At 42.8% G+C, this 21,783-nt stretch overlaps 1 protein-coding gene across 1 annotated transcript in view; it reads right to left on the bottom strand.

Moving 5' to 3' along the window:
* Positions 1–21,783, bottom strand: part of ADAMTSL3 (ADAMTS like 3) — an 810,189-nt gene that overhangs the window by 268,083 nt on the left and 520,323 nt on the right. The window contains exons 9-11 of the mRNA XM_069766101.1: positions 14,878–15,035; positions 8,112–8,223; positions 2,985–3,123 (exon numbers count right to left, since the gene is read on the bottom strand). Coding sequence (XP_069622202.1) covers positions 2,985–3,123; positions 8,112–8,223; positions 14,878–15,035 — 409 coding nt within the window. The remainder of the gene's footprint in view (positions 1–2,984; positions 3,124–8,111; positions 8,224–14,877; positions 15,036–21,783) is intronic.

Here is a 21,783-nt window from a genome sequence, read left to right as displayed (position 1 = left end):
AGGACTGATCAATATAGAGGTATCAGGAGGACTGATCAATATAGAAGTGTCAGGAGGACTGATCGATATAGACGTATCAGGAGGACTGATCAATATAGAAGTGTCAGGAGGACTGATCAATATAGAGGTATCAGGAGGACTGATCAATATAGAAGTGTCAGGAGGACTGATCAATATAGAGGTATCAGGAGGACTGATCAATATAGAAGTGTCAGGAGGACTGATCAATATAGAAGTGTCAGGAGGACTGATCAATATAGAAGTGTCAATCAGAGACACGGGATGTATACGTCCTTTATGACATCATCGTCGCTGTGCCCGTTGCTGATTGGTCGAGGCCTGGCGGCCTCGACCAATCAGAGACGCGGGATTTCTATGTCGATGCTGTGCCGGTCTCTGATTTGTCGAGGCCTGGCGGCCTCGACCAATCAGAGAGCCGGGATTTCCAGGACAGACAGACAGACAGACAGACAGACGGAAAAACCCTTAGACAATTATATATATAGACTAGATTGTGGCCCGATTCTAACGCATTGGGTATTCTAGAATATGCATGTCCCCGTAGTATATGGACAATGATGATTCCAGAATTCGCGGCAGACTGTGCCGTCGCTGATTGGTCGAGGCAACCTTTATGACATCATCGTCGCCATGGCAACCATTATGACATCTACGTCGATACTGTGCCCGTCGCTGATTGGTCGAGGCCTGGCGGCCTCGACCAATCAGAGACGCGGGATTTCCAGGACAGATAGACAGACAGACAGACAGACGGAAAAAACCCTTAGACAATTATATATATACTAGATTGTGGCCCGATTCTAACGCATCGGGTATTCTAGAATATGCATGTCCCCGTAGTATATGGACAATGATGATTCCAGAATTTGCGGCAGACTGTGCGCGTCGCTGATTGGTCGAGGCAACCTTTATGACATCATCGTCGCCATGGCAACCATTATGACATCTACATCGATACTGTGCCCGTCGCTGAATCAGAAATGTGGGATTTCTACGTCCTTTATGACATCATCGTCGCTGTGCCCGTTGCTGATTGGTCGAGGCCTGGCGGCCTCGACCAATCAGAGACGCGGGATGTCTACGTCCTTTATGACATCATCATCGCTGTGCCCGTCGCTGATTGGTCGAGGCCTAGAATCGGGTATTCTAGAATATGCATGTCCCTGTAGTATATGGACAATGATGATTCCAGAATTCGCGGCAGACTGTGCCCGTCGCTGATTGGTCGAGGCAACCTTTATGACATCATCGTCGCCATGGCAACCATTATGACATCTACGTCGATACTGTGCCAGTCACTGAATCAGAAACGTGGGATTTCTACGTCCTTTATGACATCATCGTCGCTGTGCCCGTTGCTGATTGGTCGAGGCCTGGCGGCCTCGACCAATCAGAGACGTGGGATTTCCAGGACAGACAGACAGAAAAACCCTTAGACAATTATATATATAGATATATATATATATATATATATATATATATATAAAGTATATATTAAAAAGCAAAGCCAATCAGTAAGTATATTGACACCTGCACTGTGTGCGTCACATGCACTTAAATGGGATCAAAATTAAACATTTTCATGGAGTGTTTCTTTGCACTTTTAAAATGATACAGTAGTCCTTTATGGCATATCCACAGGGCCTGCACCAATCTCCAGAATAGAGTTGGCCTGACTCACTCCAGCCTCGCTGCATTCACTTCTATATGAGTTGCATGCTTGCTCGGCTGATTTTGTACATGCTTCCTGAACAGGAGGGATGGAGTCGGTGGACGTCTGTACAAGAAGTATCAAACATTTGTGGTAGATTCTGTGGATATATCATAAATGTTTAACGCTCTTTAACAGCCTTAATCTTTCTATGAGCATGTAGGGGGACTTCACCTGTATAGGAATTATAGATGTGAGCAAGTAACAGACACCATCAATGACAATGTGAATGATCTGAGAAAATCTGCCAACCATATACTTGAGCTGTCAACTAAATGCTCTGGCAATGGCATTACTCCCAGCATCAAGAAAGAATTTCAACACAAATGATCCCTCTTTTCCGTAGCATCTGCCTCAGATGACCATTGAACAGCACTGAATTATATCTCTTGTGACATTTTCCTCAGTCAATGGCTAGTAAATCTGAGCATTTTTAGAAAAAATAACACATTCTGTTCCTGAACTACGTAATTTATCATGAAGTTCAGAGCTGATATGATGTCTAAAGATTTTCAAATTGGATGGAAGATTAAAACATAATTAAAAGTCTTGAAAATATAAGCAAAGAGTCTTTGATCATAATTTTTCTTCATCTACAGTTCTCTGTTATGCGGCCTCTCCCATCTGATGCACGCTTCTTCTGAGATCGGACAGGAAGTTATGGATTCAGTAAAGTCACTAAATGGGTGGAGGGTCTGACACACGACAGGGAGAACCCTGAGCCATGGCTGCAAAAGATTGATGGGGCTTGAAGTTCTGTTCTGTAAGAGCTGCATTGACAAGGGATTTGATGTTCTCCTCCTTGAGAGGAAACAGCAGTCAGTCTGGACATCTGATGATTGCCCAAATAAAGCCAAATACAGCAAAAATTCTAATGAATGGGATTATAATTTGGTTTGACTAAGCACAGCCATGCATGTTTCCCTACAGACAATAATGCTAAGACAGGGGTGGTCTTACTTCAGAAGTTTCATGTAAGAACGATTTATGCCTTGCACTTCCTCAGGCTAACCACATATGTGTCAGAAGTAAAGGCCGAGGTGCGTGTAGCATGGAATTAAAGAAATGGGGCAGGAGGTGGCAATATTCTGGAGTGTTTCCTCCACTGCTTTCATGTCAGGCTCTACTTCCTCCACATGTTCTAGAATTCCGGCACAGTGACAGGCTGCATACATCCTGATAGGACAGGACATCTAATCAACCACATCACACATTATGGAAAGTTTTACGCACTACACATAGTTTTACCGACCTGGATGGACACGGATCCATGTTACATTCCTTTAGTTTAGGTTTAGGTTTCTTGTTTTCTGGGTAGTAATGGCAATAATGATCGGGAACTGTCCGATTAAATCTGATGTCAATACATTCTGCAGAGTTCAGCTGATATCCTGGAAGCACAATAGAGAGGAAGAGGTGAAGCTTTTATCATGACTTACTAGATGCCTTAGGCGGATGTAGTCCCTTGGGCGGTCACAGATTACCCCACAGATTTCTTACAAGTACACACATTGCTAATTCACACTATAATTTATATTCATTCACCAGTTTCTGAAGTAGAACTACAACTACAAATCCCATGGTGCTCTGCGACTAGAGCTGATCACAGCCGAGGCCCGCGCAGTCCGCCTGGCTGTCATGCACAAGCTGTTATAATGACATGACCATGTGTTTCCTGTACTCAGCAGACAGAATTTCTCTACAGTGGAATTCCACTCCAGACTAGTGAGAAAAGAGGCCTGTATTGTATAAATGGAGTGTTTGACTAGTTGTAAGACTTATTTTACTGTTGACGTGCAGCTATTCTTTGTGACTTAAATAGGATTCCAGCTTAATCTGTTTGATGGAGGTTTTGCTTTGAAGACTCATGTAAATGTGTCCCCAGTTCCCCTTCATTTTTGTAATATTTTATTAAAATGATGTAAGAAAAAAATGTAACTTATCATATTTAGGCCTAATGCAGTCTGGATTCCTGCAGATTTTGTTTATTGCAACACTGCATTTAACCCTATCATGCTTCCTTTCTATTGCATCTGCTAAATGCTAACCTTTCTCCAAACTCTTTAACTTCAGGGCTGACCACAGTTAAAAGAATATTCTAGGCAAAAGTAATAAACTGGTAGAGATTTGTTTTTACTGATTGCTTAAAAAGAGACTACGAGAGCAGAAGTTGTGGCTCCAGCTGTTTTTTAGATTTGATGTTTCTTCCTAGACACTTCTCTTTCTTACACCACCTTTGAGTTAACCTACTTTAGACCAGACCTGGGCAAAGTGTGGCCCACTGGCCGCATGTGATGCTGTTTGTTTTATGCAGTGGCATCACGCACCACGCGGCCACCCTCTCTCCATCGTCTCACTTTCTGTGATATCTGCATCCTCGGGATGAAGATACTGGTGAAGACAATGATGGAACAGAGAGCCATCAGTTCCCTCTTCCGTTATTGAGCCTGTGCGTATGCCGTTCAAAATATAAGGATCGAAAAACAGGAGCAGTATGATTTACTGCTGTATATAAGCTTTATAAAAAAGTGAAAATGTGTAAAAAAAAAAAAAGTGGCGCAAAGTGTCAAACAGCCAAATATTCTGCTGCCAATCAAACAATTACCACACCAAGTTGTATAAAATGAAAACGTATATATATATGCAGATTCGCGCTGAAAATAGCCGGTAAAAATCCACAGAGAGAGCCACACTCAATGGCTTTTAGTGGGTCTTAGAGAAGATACGATTGGCTAATGCTTTGAACACAAAGAAGCCCACAGACATTTCTCATATACTGACATATACTGCACCAGCAATAAAAGTACGTTGCATTTGGTTTGGGATAAATAAGTGAATTCTTACCCCTGGTGCAAAAGCCAGATAGTGTACCAAGTTCCTGCTGATCAACGGCGGGATGAATAGGAGTGAATAAGATCCTTAGGATTACAGCGAATAGCTGCCCCGGCCAGTGGCAGCCATTCCTTCCAAGACTTGAGATAGAAAGCGGAATCCAGGTGAACAAACGCCGCGTGTGGTGCGAGCGGTGAGCGTGTCTCGTCTCTAGGACCTGTGTGACGTAGTGAGTCATGTGACCGCTATTGTGATTGGAAGATGTCTACAGGTCGTGGTAAGGACCAATAACCAACACGTGTTGGAGACGTCTGTCTCCTTCCTCAGGGATGGTCCTTACCCCAATTAACAGTCCTTATATCTCCTCCAACAATTAGATTGATTATTGAAAGCCAAAAAGGTCAACTCCATTATTGAGTCCTCCAGGTGCAACGGTGTCCAATATAAAGATCCATTTTGTCTCTGCTCTAGCCATGGCTTTGATATAATTGCCTCCTCACCGTTGGTGATATACTATTGCAATACCTGCTATTTCCATGTGCTGTACTAGTCCACTGTGGTGTTCTATAAAGTGCTTAGAGAGTGGGTGGCCCAGAAATTTATTCTTAATGTTATGGATGTGTTTGTTAATTCTCACTCTCAAGGGCCGTTTTGTCCTCTCCACATAAGTTTTTTTTCATGGGCATTTTATAGTATATATCACCCTTAGTGTAGAGCACGTAATAAAATCTTTGACTGCAAACTTTTTGTCCCCTTTTTCAATATTTATTTGTTTGTGCATTGTGGTCTGTTTGCACATGCTACACTTGTGGCATGGAAAAAAAGCCTTTTAGTATATTCTGAAAAAAAGTAGGTTGTGTGGAAGGAGGCTTATTCTGGACAGTAGGGGCAATAAGATTACCCAAATTACAGGCTTTTTTGTATACAAAACGGGGGTGGATGGTAATTTTATCCCCTAGGATTTTATCGTCTTTAAGTATATGCCAGTGTTTTTTTACTATTTTGCAGAGAATGTTTGAATTGGCATTATACTGCGTTATTATGGGGATAGACTCCATTGTATCCCTTGGTTTAAAAATAGGATTAATGAGCTCCTGTCGGGATTTTGTCGAAGCAATACCTTTTGAAATTTCCAACCCTTCCTCACTATATCCTTTTTCCCAAAAATTTTTTGTAAGCCTATTTGCTTCTATATCAAAGTCTAGAGCAGGTGGATTTTTACCGGCTATTTTCAGCGCAAATCTGTATATATATATATATAAACTTTATAAAAAGCAGGAAATTATATGGTTTAGATTTACATCTACAGTTAAAAATACTGTACATGTTATAATAAACCCTATTGTGACACCTATTAGCAGTAATAACTAGTCAAGAATCTTAATTATGCTGAATATTAATTAATAAAAACTAATATAAAACAATAATTAGGAGCAGAATTAAGTTCAGGCGGTTGGTTCAGCCCTACACAACAGTCACAGTATTTCATGAGGAACCTTTGGGAAAATTAATTGTCCAGCCCTACTTTAGACCAGTATTTTGTGCTATTATTCTGGAGCAATAATGGCACATTTTGTGATTCTGGCACAACTTACTTGACTTATTAGACAACTCTCCATCTAATGAAACAACTTGGCTGGCTCACTTTACACCCGAATTTTGAGACACATAATTTTTTTTAGACAATTTGGCACATATTATTTATATTTATTGTTAATAAGAATTTAATGATTGCATCATTTATAATACAATTTGGCACATTTTCTGGCACAAATTATTTATAATTTTGCTGCATTTTAGGACTTCATTTAGCCACATTCACATTTCTAGAAACTTTGAAGAACTCTCGAGCGAGGAGTAAAAAATGTCTAAAGCACATGACAAATCTTGTGCAAGGCTTGTGCATCAGTGTTTTTTGGTGCAATACGCTCTGATAATTTGACACATTTTGCTTAGTAAATCAACCCTACGGATGTATGCTCAGTGCAAGGTATGAGGGGGCAGTGCGTGGACTCATGGAGTTAATGGAATTTTTCTTTATTCTGGGCCTTTTGAATCTTTTAGATATGTCCCTTTGAATGTCTATGACATAGAGGAAACCAAATGGGCTATGGTAAAAAAATTATTATCTAGCTAATATATTGTTGGATTTTTGGGGTAACACTCAGTCAATAGATCTTCAAATTAAAACAATGTTAAAAATGTTCATGTGCTGAGATAATATTATAAATGTGCCCCTGCCGTATACTGTGTAATGGCTGTGTGAACATGTGGTAACACTGTTGGCACAACTCTTGACCAGGAGAGAAAGCAGAAGATTATAAAGACAGAACAGCAGGGGATCACAGCTGATTCTTTCTGTGGGGTAAAACATCTCCCTGCCTGTTTGAAAACTGGCAGAGACATTTTCTACTTCACAGAAAGAAATGTTTTACCTCAAAAAAACAAATTCCACATCTCAATTATGGAACTTATTTTTATTCCAAGATCCTTTAATTGAAATGCGCTTTATTTCCCGCATCACTTTAACTCTAGGTAGAGTGTATACTGAAAGCCATTGCCCATAAGAAATGTCCTCAGAAACACTGTTTTAAAGCAGCCAAGGCAATGTTTTACCTCACAGAAAGAATCAGCTGTAATCCCATGCTGTCCCGTCTGTATACTCCCTTTTGTTTCCTCCCGTGGCAAGGAGCTGCGGTAAGCCGACCAGATTCCAGCCATTATATGGTAGATAGCAGGGGCACATTTATAACATTATCTCAGCACAGGAACATTTTATTAACACATCTAAATGTAGAACTTACTTTTATACCAAGATCTATTGACTCAAATGTACTTTTGTTCATGGGAAAAACATTTTAACCCAAAGAAATCAGACTCAGAATTTCATGCATGCGGCCCTCTCCTTTTCGAAGTGCACTGATGTATCTCCTACCTGTCTTGTAGACCTGAACATAATGGGGTGTGGAGGGCGGTGGCTGACAGACTACTTGTATATATGGGGCTCAGAATTTCTTCATGTCTGTCCTGAGCAAATCCATATGTTTATCAGTGAAATAAGAGAACTATAGTAGTATGCTGTTATGGAATGTAAGTCTGAAAAAGTAACATACTGTGTAATGCCTATACAAACATTACAAAGACATTTATGGTTTTATTCATCTGGTCATCTGTTGCTCTGTCATGTCTAAAACAGAGTACCTAATTAGTACAAGCGGCTTCTGTGCTTTACACTAAGCTGGCTCGGTAAATTCTACTGACGTCAACAAGAGTTCCAACACAATCTTCATTTATGAATCATTCTTGATGAAAATACCCCCCAGAATAGTAAATGGAGAAAATTGGGATCTGAAAGGAATCACTGTACACTGACTAAATTAAATTATTCTTCACACCATTCTTGGATCATGAGAAATTTCCATGATTTTAAAACTTTTTTTGGGGGGTGTGGATATGGAACATATATAAATGGAAATACATATTCTTAAAATATTGCATCATTTCTGTGCTTCAAATAATAAAAAAAAATTGTTTCTGAGTTGCTCACCTCCCCCACAGGTTACAGTGCACGGAAAGAAATCTGTTTGTCTCCACTGGTGACTAATGGGCTGGTAGAAGAAAAACTGCACCACACTGTCTTTCGCTGAAACATACCTGGTCTGGAAAAAGTTTTGTGTCAAAGTGTTAATACTGATATTATTCTGCTTTAATTTTTAACGCACACTGATACGTCACCATAGCGTTTACGTCAGTGACGGTAACAGCACTGAAGAACCTTTCACTCGGGTCACTCACAGGCAGTCAAAGTCAATGCCCACATATCATTTAATATTCACCTCTCAGCCACCAGTCATAATAATTGGCTCCACAGTTCCCAATTCTTACGAGGCTCCTGAATTAGGAAAAAAAATCTTTGATTGTACCCTTGTGTCTTCAGACCACATATTTAAGCACTTACAAAAACTTTTCCTCAAAAACTTTTCTCCAGTTCATTGCTTACATATTTATTCTCTCCCCATATATTATCTATGCGTCTACATAATCCTCCTCTTGCATAAGTCCTCCTAACCTTGCATAAGTAACCTTTTCTTTCATTTCTCTATTGCTACTTTGCCAGTATGGCAGCACGGTGGCTCAGTATTAGTACTGTGGCTTTGATCCACTAGGGTCCTGGGTTCAAATCCTATCTACAAGGAGTTTGTATGTTCTCCTCGTGTTTGTGTGGGTTTCCTCTGGGTTCTCCGGTTTCTCCCACTCTCCGAAGACATGCTGATAGTGAATTTTATATTGTGAGCCCCAATGGGGACAGCAAAGATGATGTCTGTAAAATGCTGTGGAAATAATGGCTCTATATAAGTGAGTAAGTAAATACGGCATACTGTAAATAGGTGAAGTTACTGAAGGATTAGCAATAAAACACTTTGATCATGTGCGTAACTGTTTTTGCCATCATAAAAATGAATGTTGATCTTGATGACATTATGGTATTTCAACATGAATTGTTTCCACAGTCCCCCACTTATGACATTATTAAGAAGGTGGCCAATTGCTGCTATTTGCCACGATTATTTAGGTGATTATAATGTGTGTGAAGGCTTGTTTATTATTCTATGTTATCACTAATAAGTAGAGATGAGCAGTGTTCGAATCCTGCACACCTCCTTACTATGCTGTCACCAGGGCTTAACGGCATCAGGCGGTGTTTACCTTGAAATGTCTGGGAAATGTGAGTCACACAGCTGAGGCGTTGTGGTCAGCTCTGGAGACCGAGTTCCATCAATGGTTGTCTCCACTGAACCTCAAGCCAAGGAAGGCCGTGTGCGACAATGCTGAAAACCTGGGTGCAGCCCTTTGCCGGGGCAATGTCACACACGTGCCTTGTACGGCTTACGTTTTGAACCTGGTTGTCCAGTAATTTTTATCCCACTATCCCGGACTAGATGGGCTTCTACAGAGGGCACGGTCGCTGTGTGCTCACTTCCGCCATTTGCATCCCGCAGCTCAATGACATACATCTCTACAGAAGTCTTTGGGCCTGCCAGTTCACCAGCTGAAATGCGATGTGCCCACACGGTGGAATTCAACTCTGCACATGTTGCAGCAACTGTGGCAGCACCGACGAGCCCTGGTGCAATACGTTATAACGTATAGCCTGGGCCAACGAGATCCAGAGGTAGGGCAAATGACGCAGCAGGAGTGGTCTCAGATCAGGGACCTATGCACCCTTCTGCACAGTTTTGAAATAGCAATGAAGATGTTTAGTGCTGACGATGCCATTATCAGCATGACTATTCCGGTCATTTACTTGCTGGAGCACATCTTAAACAGTATTCGGAGTCAGGTGGTGGGACAAGAGAAGGAGAAGGAGGAACAGGAGGAGTCGTATGCGAAAGGGATAATATCTCCAAGGTCCAGACGGTCGGCAGCACCAAGGCGGCTGGCATTGGAGGGTGGGGGAGAGGGATTACCGAGGGCACATGGTAGCAGCCAAACTGTTGAGGAAGGTGCAGGAGCCAAGGAAGAAGTGGAGGACCAACTGGCGCTGGGCATGGAAGACTCATCAGATGAGGGAGACCTTGATCAAATTTCTGTTGTGTGAGGATGGGGGGAGAGGGCAAAGGAAGGAAGCATGATTCTCACCTCGCCGCCACTAAGACAACAAGAACTTGGTCCTCCTGGATGCGCAAGACACATGAGTTCTTTCTTGCTGCACTACCTGCAACATGACCCTCGGATTGTCAGAATCGGAAGTAATCCCAACTACTGGGTTGCCATACTCTTAGATTCCCGGTACAAAAGTAAATTTAGTGAAATAATTCCTGCCATAGAAAGGGATTCACGCATGCAGGAGTATCAGTAGAGATTGTTACAGAATCTTACATCTGCTTTTCCACAAAACACCAGTGGTGCACGTAGTGAATCTCTGAGTTCTAACTTGCCAACCGTGGGGCTGTCGAGTCATCACTCAAACCGTAACAATAACATCGTATCTGGTGGTAACAGCAATTTTTCCAATCGTTTCAACAATTTTTTGCGTCCTTTGCAAGGCCACAAGAGACAAGAAGTCTGAAGCATAGCCAACGCCTAGAGAGGATGGTACAGGAGTATCTCCAAGTTAACATCGATGTCATGACTGGAACTGGACCCTTGCTCATTTTGGGCTTCCAATCTGGAAAAATGGCCTGAGCTCGCCACTCACGCCTTGGAGATCTTGTCGTACCTCGCAGCCAGCATTCTCTCTGAACATGTGTTCAGCGCTGCTGGTGGTGTGCTGACAGATAAGCGCACGCGGCTGTCCAGTGAGAATGTAGACAGACTAACGTTCATCAAGATGAACAAATCCTGGATCCGCAAGGACTTTTCTACCTCTGTGTCATCCTGGGGAGACTAAAAGCTCGATGATTTTTGAAAATCACCTCACCAACTATTTTAAGAAACTCTGGGGAAATGATGCCATTTAAGTGCTGTCTGTGGCCCAATTTTTGGAAAAAATTGAGACTCTTTTTTGAGTCACCTTGCTGTGTTTTACATGACGTTGGCATCGTCATTTACAGGTGGGTGGGGTCGCTCCCCCCCTTTTAACCTTTAGAAACTACATACACTATGGCTTGGGGTAACACAGATGGTTGAATCCACAGAGCTGTTTACTATGGCCTGGGATTCAGAGGTCTGCTCCAAAACTTCAGTGTCTGCTAGTCAGCAGAGTACCCCAGCCATGAAGCAAGCTACACCGCCTGTTTGTCTAATTACTAATTTTTAACTGCATCTAGCCCAGGCAATACTTCGGGCCTAGTAGCAATGTCTGCTACTAAGCAGAGTACCCCACCCATGAAGCAAGCTACACCGCCTTCTTCCTATCTCAATCTAACCCCTCGGCTCTGGGGTGTTTGCTCTCCCTCCAGCTCTCTCCTTCTGACAGGTGGATTACCGGGTGTATTCACACTGTGGCAAATCTTTTGGGCCCAGGCATAAGAAGACATTGAGGTAGTGGATAATATGTGCCCCCTTAGAAACATGCATGACGACCCATTCGAGGAAGCAACTAAACGCCTCAAATAGTTAGCAGGATATGGAGCACCCCATGGCTAAACAGCGATCTATGTGTATGCTCCTTCACAGAAGCAGCCCAATAGGTGGACACTATTTGGAGGCACAGGTAGTAACCAGAACGCCCCCTCAATGTTTGTTTTGGCCATTAGGGTGCCCCTTCCCAACTTCTTGACCCGCCTGATTGCCTTGTTAAAGGAGGTACAGTTTCCTTCCTCAGGTGATGAGGTTAAGTCGTTAGGTGCTGCTCTATTTAACTCCACCTAGTGCTTTGATCCTGGCCTCCAGTCAATGTTCTAGTATTGGTCTTGCTTCCTCCTGGATCGTTCCTGTGGCCTGTCTGCTCAGCATAAGCTAAGTTCTGCTTGTGTTACTTTTGTTGCTATATTTTCTGTCCAGCTTGCTTTTTTGGTTTTGCTTGCTTGCTGGAAGCTCTGAGACGCAGAGGGAGCACCTCCGTACCGTTAGTCGGTGCGGAGGGTCTTTTTGCCCCTCTGCGTGGTTGTTTGTAGGTTTTTGTGTTGACCGCAAAGCTATCTTTCCTATCCTCGGTCTATTCAGTAAGTCGGGCCTCACTTTGCTAAATCTATTTCATCTCTGTGTTTGTATTTTCATCTTAACTCACAGTCATTATATGTGGGGGGCTGCCTTTTCCTTTGGGGAATTTCTCTGAAGCAAGGTAGGCTTATTTTTCTATCTTCAGGACTAGCCAGTTTCTCAGGCTGTGCCGAGTTGCATAGGGAGCGTTAGGCGCAATCCACGGCTACCTCTAGTGTGGTTTGATAGGTTTAGGGATTGCGGTCAGCAGAGTTTCCACGTCTCAGAGCTCGTCCTATGTTTTGTGGTTTTTGTCAGGTCACTTGTGTGCTCTGAACTTCAAGGTCCATTGTGGTTCTGAATTACCTATTCATAACAGTACAGTATATAGTACTGTACTTGGTTCACTTCGATGTTGTTGTTTACTGAGCTGCCCCTTGGACATGACAAATGGTGGGTTCCTTTTTTGGCACAACTCCCAACAGGGATACCACTATGTCTTCTAAGGTAAGTGTTCTGAATGGACCCGCCATTCTACTTAAAGATATTTTTTTTTTAAATTTTTTTGTCATGAAGTCTGGGTGTTGGTAGGCTGATTTTCACTCCATTTTTAACTCCAGCCTTTCTTGATTTTAGAAGGGAATGACATGCCTATATCTGTGTCTCCTCCTCCTTTTACTCCTCCACCTCTTTTCTTTTCACATGACTATATGTTCTTGTGACTTTTCCATGTGTTTGTTGTGTCTTCTGATCAGTTTGTCAGCTTTCGGTCACCTTTTAAGGTGTTTTCTATGTGTTTTTTATGTGTTTGTATGTGTTTGTCTGCCACTGGTTTCAATGGGATTTGACGGTGTTCGTCGAACGTTCGACGAACATTCATCGAACACGCCCCAATTCGACTAATCGAACTCGAACACTAGGGGGGGGGCTCAACACTACTAATAAGTCCCTGAATTAAAAGATGTTATTCCTTTAATGCTATTTTTACTCCATAATATTCAATTTTTTCCCCTTAGATTCTCATATTTTCCTAGAATATATAAAATCCCACCACTGTTTGGTAATTAATATTATAGTTTTCCTAGTTATGTCTGATATAACTAACCTAATACCTTCCAAATATATTTACTTTAACGTAGTCTAAGCCCCAACATCAATCTTCACACATTACACCCAGGCACACACAACTCACAGTCAAAATTCCATAAAGATCAAAAAGTCTGTGTTCTATCATCTTTTAGTGTTAAGTAATAAAGCACAACAATAATAATAAAACAGTTTGGACGTGATATTCACCAAGGAGCTATAATCTTGGCTAACAGGAAAGTGAAGGCTATTTTTCAATCACTAGTAGGTTATAATTAAAATTGTACACATAAAATGATTTAATTTTCTAAGGATCATGCACAAAGGTCCAAAGAGGTTTGCCAGATATGTCCGTTCCTGCTACCTCTGGAGACGAGTTTTGGAAGGCTTTAAGCTCTGAAAACTTAATTTAACTCCTAATTAGAAGCTGTAAAAAATAGATTATGGAAACATGGCAAAGAAACTTGACATATTTGTAGCAAAAACCAGGGAAAGGTAACATAAGGAAGTGAACAATTACCACAAATTTCACTTCATTGCTAGAAGCCTTTTAAGCTTTTTTTGTCAATTTTTTTACTGACACTTTTAATAGTAGCTTAAGAAAGCTACCATTCATTAGATTTGTATATATAATGTTCCCAGGTACAGATCTGTGTAAGCAACCATCCTTGGTGCCAACCAATGCATTCATTGTACCAAAGCACAAAGAACCTCATCTCAGGAAAGTTATTATGAAATTATAATACTGTTTTTATACACATATATACATATTATTATATGGCTATGAATGGCCCAACAATGTGTCAGACTTAAAACAATTGTGCTTAGGAGGAGCCATGGCTATGGAAATTGGTAGCAAGAAACATACTAGACTTTTCTAAATATGGGAAGATCTCTTGAAGAAGGCTTTAGTAATGTCCTGCATTATGGGAATTGGCCTTTTTTTACATAGTTCACTATGGTACCAGAATATGGTGAATTCATGGTAGTTAAAAGGAGTTATCCACCCTTAGAGTGAGTGCAGACTCGTGAATCCTGACAGCGCACAATGTGCGCTGTCAGAATTGTTCGGTGCAGGCGCTGGCACAGGCTACTGCAAAACCGCAAATATGAGATTTGCATGCATGTTGTCATGTGCCGTTAGACATGTGCTGCTTCACTCAACATAAGTGAACTGATCGAGGCTGATCTAGTCAGAATGTGGACAGAAATATGCAAATCTCATCCTTGCAGTCACATGATGGCTGCTCCCAACAGTGGAGAATCTTGACAGCGTGCACTGCACACGCTATGAGGAGTCACAAGCCTGCAGTCATAATGAGTGACTGCAGACTTGTACCCTTAGCCTGGACAACCCCTTTAAGCACATAGCTCTTTTTATGTTGTGGGAGTTTTCTACTCAGTGGCTACAGCCACATTTAGGCATTGTAAAGGAGCAACTGCTCAGTCCCACCTGGTCACATGGCCAGGAATTCGGATTGAATATGGCATCACATCTAATGTAGGAAGCAGCCATGTTATGGTCCCAAGGGCACTATATGGAGCTCTATGGTGGAGATTAATCATGTAGGAATTAATTATCCGCAAATATGTGGATGACTTTGCAAATGACAAAAATTATAAGAAATAAAGTGAGAACCTACCTTAACAATGAAATCAGCCCGCAGAGGACCTGGCACCTTTAGGATTTCCCTCTCAGATCCCTTCTGAAATTCTACAGTTGTGTTTTCGATAAGATAGCTTCCAGGGCTGGTAAAGCTGTGTTCCCCACTCTCGCCGTGTAAGGTTTTTGACTCTATGACTAAAAAAATAAAAATAGAAATATAAAAAATTAAAAGCATTTACGAGGAGAGATATGTGGCTATTTCAGCAATGGTTAATCAAGGAACTATTGGGGCTTCAGTGACCTGGTATTACCATCCTTAAGTTTCAGTTAAATGTATAAAACATGTAATAATTATTTTTTGCAAATACTTTATACAATTACATGCTACAATGAACTAGTTTCTTGTTATACAGCGTTTGGCTGATTTACAAAACTTACTGTATAATATATCTTTATGGAACTGGAGGTTTACCATTCAGGGTTCATAGCAGAGCGAGATGGACAATGAGGGAAAGCTGTTTTAAATCTTTTGATATTTAGTGGACAAATATGTAAGGATTGTAAGTCATCAAACCGACTCTAAGAGGAGACTGGGGTAAAATGCCTCAGCTCATCATTACAGCGCTCCCTTTTTACAAAGCAAAATATTACATGTTGTTAATGCTGTATGGCATAATGCATTACCATTATCAGATGTAATCTTCAAGACTGCAGTGGCAGGTGGAACATATGTGGTACGTCTGAACTGTCTCCTATCCTGGATTACCCATTGCACCCCTGAATCCCATGTTCTTCTCTCCCACTGTTCTAAGTGGTACGTCTGAACTGCCTCCTATCCTGGATTACCCACTGCACCCCTGAATCCCATGTTCTTCTCTCCCACTGTTCTAAGTGGTACGTCTGAACTGTCTCCTATCTTGGATTACCCACTGCACCCCTGAATCCCATGTTCTTCTCTCCCTCTGTTCTAAGTGGTATGTCTGAACTGTCTCCTATCCTGGATTACCCACTGCACCCCTGAATCCCATGTTCTTCTCTCCCTTTGTTCTAAGTGGTACTTTGAATCCTTTTCCCTGAGTTGAATTCCTGTATCATTCTGTAATTTTCTGACTGCATATTGACATGTCTGTGCTCCTCACACCTAGCCCCATCTTTTGATGTTATCCTGCCTCTGTCTTCATTTTTGGTAGACAAATGTTGTATTAACTGCAATCTGCTAATTGTCTCCTGCTGGGAACTGTCCTCCACCTCCTTCCTCCTCCCCCCTTCCTCTCCTCTCACCTGGCTTCATTTCTTGGTCATTTGAATGGTATAAGTTGCATGGTGTGCGTCAGATTTGACTTCAGTCAGATGTGACATAATTTCAAGTGACATATTTTAAGTGTGTCATCTGAAATATACCAGAAATAGCCCAGAAATCGGCCAGACGGTAAGACTAAACACTGTCTTCTAAGTTTACTTGCCTTTCCTTTTCTCCCCTACTCTGTAACCATGCTCACATTTCCCCCACTGTTTTTCTCCACTAACCCCATACCCTTGCACCCTCAAACCACATAACTATCTCCCCCTCTCTTACCCCCACCTCGCTTCATCTGCAGACCTGCTCTCTAACCAAAATATAATATAAGCCAATCACTCTCCATCACCCACCTGCTTCTCTCTCTGCTTATTCTTGCTGCTGGCGACACATCCCCCATTCCTGCCCCCCTCTCATTCTTCACTAATCCTCACCCCTATCCTTCTCACACTATGAGAAACTATCGCAACCCCTCACACTTAAAATCTGTTACACTGACCCCCACCCCCCTGCTTCCCCTCTCTGGGGCACTTTGGAATGCCCGCTCTATATGCAACAAACTCCATGTGATCCACGATCTCTTTACTTCCCGCAACCTTTCCTTCCTGGCCCTCACTGAGACCTGGCTGACACCCCCTGACACGGCCTCGCCTGCAGAGCTGAGCTACGGTGGCCTGCAATTTACCCACACTCCTCGCTCTGGCAGCAGACATGGCGGAGGAGTTGGTATCCTTCTTTCTGAAAACTGTTCCTTCAACCCTATCCAACCCCCACCCTCCCTTATCCTCCCTTCTTTTGAGGTTCACGCTGTCCGTATCTACTCTCCCTCTAATCTCCAAATGGCTGTCATATACCGACCACCGGGCTCAACCACTGCCATCATCGACCAATTCTCCACCTGGCTCCTTCACTTTCTCTCTGTTGACATCCCCACCATCATCATGGGTGACTTTAATATCCCTACTGACACCAGCCAGCCAGCAGCCTCCAAGCTCCTGGCCCTTACTTCATCCTTTGGACTCACTCAGTGGTCCTCCACAGCCACCCACACAGACGGACATACACTAGACCTCATCTTCACCCACCTCTGCTCCTTATCTAATCTCACAACCTCTCCCTTCCCCCTATCTGACCACCATCTACTCACCTTCTCATCTTTGTCCTCCTCACCTGCCCCTCATGTCCAGCCATTACCACATCCTTGCAGAAACCTCGCACACCTAGACATTCACAGACTCTCAGACTCTCTCCTACCCCTGTCCTCCATATCTTCACTCCATGACATGGACAGTGCCACTGCTTTCTATAACTCCACCCTCACATCAGCCATAGACTCAGTTGCCCCTCTCATGCATGGCTCAGTGCGACGAACCAATAGGCAACCTTGGCATAACAATCTCACAAAAAAACTTCGACAAGCATCCAGGGTGGCGGAGCGGCGTTGGAAGAAAACACGCCTGCCAGATGACTTCACTGCTTTCAAACAAGCTACATTTGACTTCAAGTCTGCCCTCACCTCCGCTAAACAGACCTATTTCACTAACCTTGTATCTTCACTATCCTACAACCCAAAACAACTATTCAGCACATTTACCTCCCTCCTCCGCCCACCACTGCTTCCTCCAACTCCCCTCATCTCCTCCGAGTACTTTGCCACCTACTTCAAAAACAAGATCGACCAAACAAGACTAACCTATACAGCTCCATCACCCCAACCACTCCATATACCAGACCTCTGCCCTTCCCTAATAACCTCCCTCTCCAACATCACTGAAGGAGAGCTTACTCGCCTCTTCTCCAAATCGCACCTCACCACCTGTGCACTTGACCCCATCCCCTCCCACCTGCTCCCCAATGTCACTAACATGCTCATTCCAGCCCTAACCCATCTCTTCAATCTATCGCTCTCTTCTGGTACCTTCCCCTCGGCCTTCAAACATGCCACCATCACACCCATCCTCAAAAAAACTAACCTTGACCCAACTGCTATGCCAAGCTACCGCCCCATATCACTGCTCCCGTTTGCTTCAAAACTCCTTGAGCAGCATGTCAAAAATTACTAATGACTTACTAACAGCCAAAGCTAACAGACAGTTTTCCATCCTCCTCCTTCTTGACCTGTCCTCTGCTTTTGACACAGTCGATCACTGCCTACTGCTACAGATTCTTTCTTCCCTTGGCATCAAAGACCTTGCCCTGTCCTGGATTGCTTCATACCTTTCCGACCGCACATTTAGCGTTTCCCACTCCCACACCACCTCCTTATCCCGCCCTCTCTCTGTTGGAGTCCCTCAAGGCTCTGTCCTAGGGCCCCTACTTTTTTCCATCTATACTCTTGGCCTAGGACAACTCATAAAGTCCCATGGCTTCCAGTACCACCTGTATGCGGACGACACTCAGATCTACCTCTCTGGCCCAGATGTCAGCTCTCTGCTGTCCAGAATCCCGAAGTGTCTGTCAGCCATATCCCCCTTCTTCACCTCTCGCTTCCTAAAACTCAATGTAGACAAAACCGAACTCATCATCTTTCCCCCATCTCACGTATCCCCTCAACCTGACCCATCTATTATGGTAAACGGCATCACGCTCTCTCCCGCACCTGAAATCCGCTGCCTCGGGTTAACTCTCGACTCTGCCCTGTCCTTCAAACCACACGTCCAAACTCTTGCCACCTCCTGTCGCCTCCAACTCAAAAATATTGCCAGAATCCGTTCCTTCCTCAGCCCACAATCTACCAAAACTCTTGTGCATGCCCTCATCATCTCCCGCCTCGACTACTGTAACACCCTCCTCTGTGGCCTCCCCGCTAACTCTCTTGCACCACTCCAGTCTGTCCTCAACTCTGCTGCCCGGCTAATCCACCTCTCTCCTCGCTACTCCCCTGCTTCTCCCCTCTGCAAATCCCTCCACTGGCTCCCCATTCCCCAACGAATCCAGTTCAAACTACTAACACTGATCTACGAAACCATCCACAACCTGTCCCCTCCCTATATCTCTGAACTAATCTCCCAATATCTTCCCTCACGTAATCTCCGATCCTCCCAAGACCTCCTACTCTCCTCCACACTTATTCGTTCCTCACACAACCGCCTCCAAGATTTCTCCCGAATATCCCCCATCCTCTGGAATTCCATGCCTCAACACGTCCGACTATCCGTCACCCTCGGCTCCTTCAGACGGAACCTGAAAACCCATCTCTTCAAGAAAGCCTACAATAACCATTCTGCCGCCTCACCATCGCCAGAGCCACCGCCTCGCCATCGCCAGAGCCGCCGCCTCGCCCCTACATTCTGTCTCTTCCCCACTATCCCATAGAATGTAAGTCCGCAAGGACAGGGTCTCTCTCCCCTCTGTACCAGTCTGTCAATGTAAACCTGCTTACTGTAATCGATATCTATAACCCTGTATGTAACTCCTTTCTCATGTACAGCACCATGGAATTAATGGGGCTATATAAATAAATTATATATATATATATATATATATATATATATTATATATATAGTTATATATATGTAATTTCACCTATTTTTTGTAAATGGACTTACAAGACAGATGGAATCTGCACAGCTATGCAGTGTGTTTTCCAGCTTGAACCTTAGACATACATGGGGATGACACTCTGCCATTACTGACACCTGCATAGGTTTTCCTAGTAAAACTACAAGCATATAATCCAATGCTTAAATTACACACTCTTTGATCTTGCCTGATGTCTCATCACAGGAGTTTTTGCGATTTTGTAACTATTTTAATACACGAATGGGAATACCCTTTTGCAAATAGAACACATAATTTTTGTACATTTTCCATCATCTACAAATCATATCTGGGGAACGCATCAATGAATGTAATATTCTTTGCAGATCTGTGGATGCTAAATATTTTTTTAATGGTCTATTCAACAAATCATTCTTTTAAAGGTCTCTGCTATTTTTTGAGATGAGACAGTTTACAATTAACCATTTGGATCTCACATCCAATATTTTCATAGATTCTTCAATATGTATAACTTTTTTTGTGAGAACAACAAATGTGAAGATGATGGTGCAGTTCTTATGTTCTGCTTAGCAGAAGTTCATATGAGAAAAACTAATAAAAAAACTATGACTGTTTTATAGATTGGCCATATCCTGTTAGTTTGTGTTTTCATGTGATGATTTTGACTCCAACAGATGGAAATGCCAATTGCTGAAATGTGTAATGCAAGAGACCAGACAGGCCTTAAACTAGATCTATTGTTGATACTTGATCATTTTATAAAGAAGCATTGCATAATCTTCTGAGAACAGAAAAAAATGTGCCTGGCGGACAACAAAGGATTGGACATACTGAAATTCCACATGCCCAATGTTCAAATTCCCTAGCATCCACCAATAGGGATAGCTGAAATACTCTTAAAGTATATGGTCACTTTGAGGGCTTTTTTTGTTAAATGCATGTACTTTGGGCTGAAAAGCATTTTCCCCAAAAATGTTTAATTTAAAACCTTGAAGATTTAGCTTCTACAGCCTCTATGTGTCACTGAAAATGGTAAAAGTCCAATCCACCAATAAACTCATCTGATGGAAGCGTCTTATCTCTCCTCTCCTGAATGATCTTATAAGATTATTTCTACCAAATCAAGGTTCCACATTTTTCAAGAAAAATTCCTATTAAAAATGCTTTCAAGCCCAATATACAGGCAGTAAAGTAAAAAAAAAACCCCATGAACTTTCTGACACCCAATGGACATTTCTTAACTAACACCCTAGTGGAAGATCAGTACCACTGCCTCTATAAAATATTGGTAAGTGGCGGAGAAAACTGCTGAACGTTAGCAGTGTGGGAAGCAGAAAATAAAAGATGGTGGAACCACCTGCTGTGAGAAAATCAAGAGAAAACAGGATAACAGCAGTGCATTGAGCAAGGAATTAGGTATATTACAATATACCATAACACCATAATATGGAAATTAAATATAGTGTAACTCCTGACAAAGGCTTGCAACAATACGTGCATTGGGGCTGGCGCCATTCCAGCAGGAGGACATGGATATGGTTGACTCTGCACTTATTTTTCCATTTTTCATTATAAGCAAGCAGTCTCTTTACTACATATATTTGTGGCTTAACTAATTACTGCATATGTCTATATCAACATATCGTACTCACATGATCCCATATTAATGCTCCTTTTCTTCACCTACTGCACTGTACTGTGTGTTGGGAGGATCTGCACTATACTGTGTGTGGGCGGAGCTGCACTATACTGTGTGTGTGGGGAGCTGCACTATATTGTGTGTGTGTGGGGAGCTGCACTATACTGTGTGTGGGGGAGCTGCACTATACTGTGTGTGGGGGGAGTTACACTATACTGTGTGGGGGAGCTGCACTATACTGTGTGTGGGGGGAGTTGCACTATACTGTGTGGGGGAGCTGCACTATACTGTGTGTGGGAGCTGCACTATACTGTGTGTGGGAGCAGCACTATACTGTGTGTGTGTGGTCTGCACTCTACTGTGTGTGTGGGGGAGCTGCACTATACTGTGTGTGGGAGCTGCACTATACTGTGTGTGGGAGCTGCACTATACTGTGTGTGGGATATGTGCACTATACTGTGGGTGGGGGGGTCTGCACTCAACTGTGTGTGGGGGGAGCTGCACTA

This window comes from Ranitomeya imitator, chromosome 4 (genome assembly GCF_032444005.1).
Source record: "Ranitomeya imitator isolate aRanImi1 chromosome 4, aRanImi1.pri, whole genome shotgun sequence".
In the NCBI taxonomy this organism is placed as follows: domain Eukaryota; kingdom Metazoa; phylum Chordata; class Amphibia; order Anura; family Dendrobatidae; genus Ranitomeya; species Ranitomeya imitator.
This window is presented reverse-complemented; position numbering and strand designations above follow the sequence as displayed.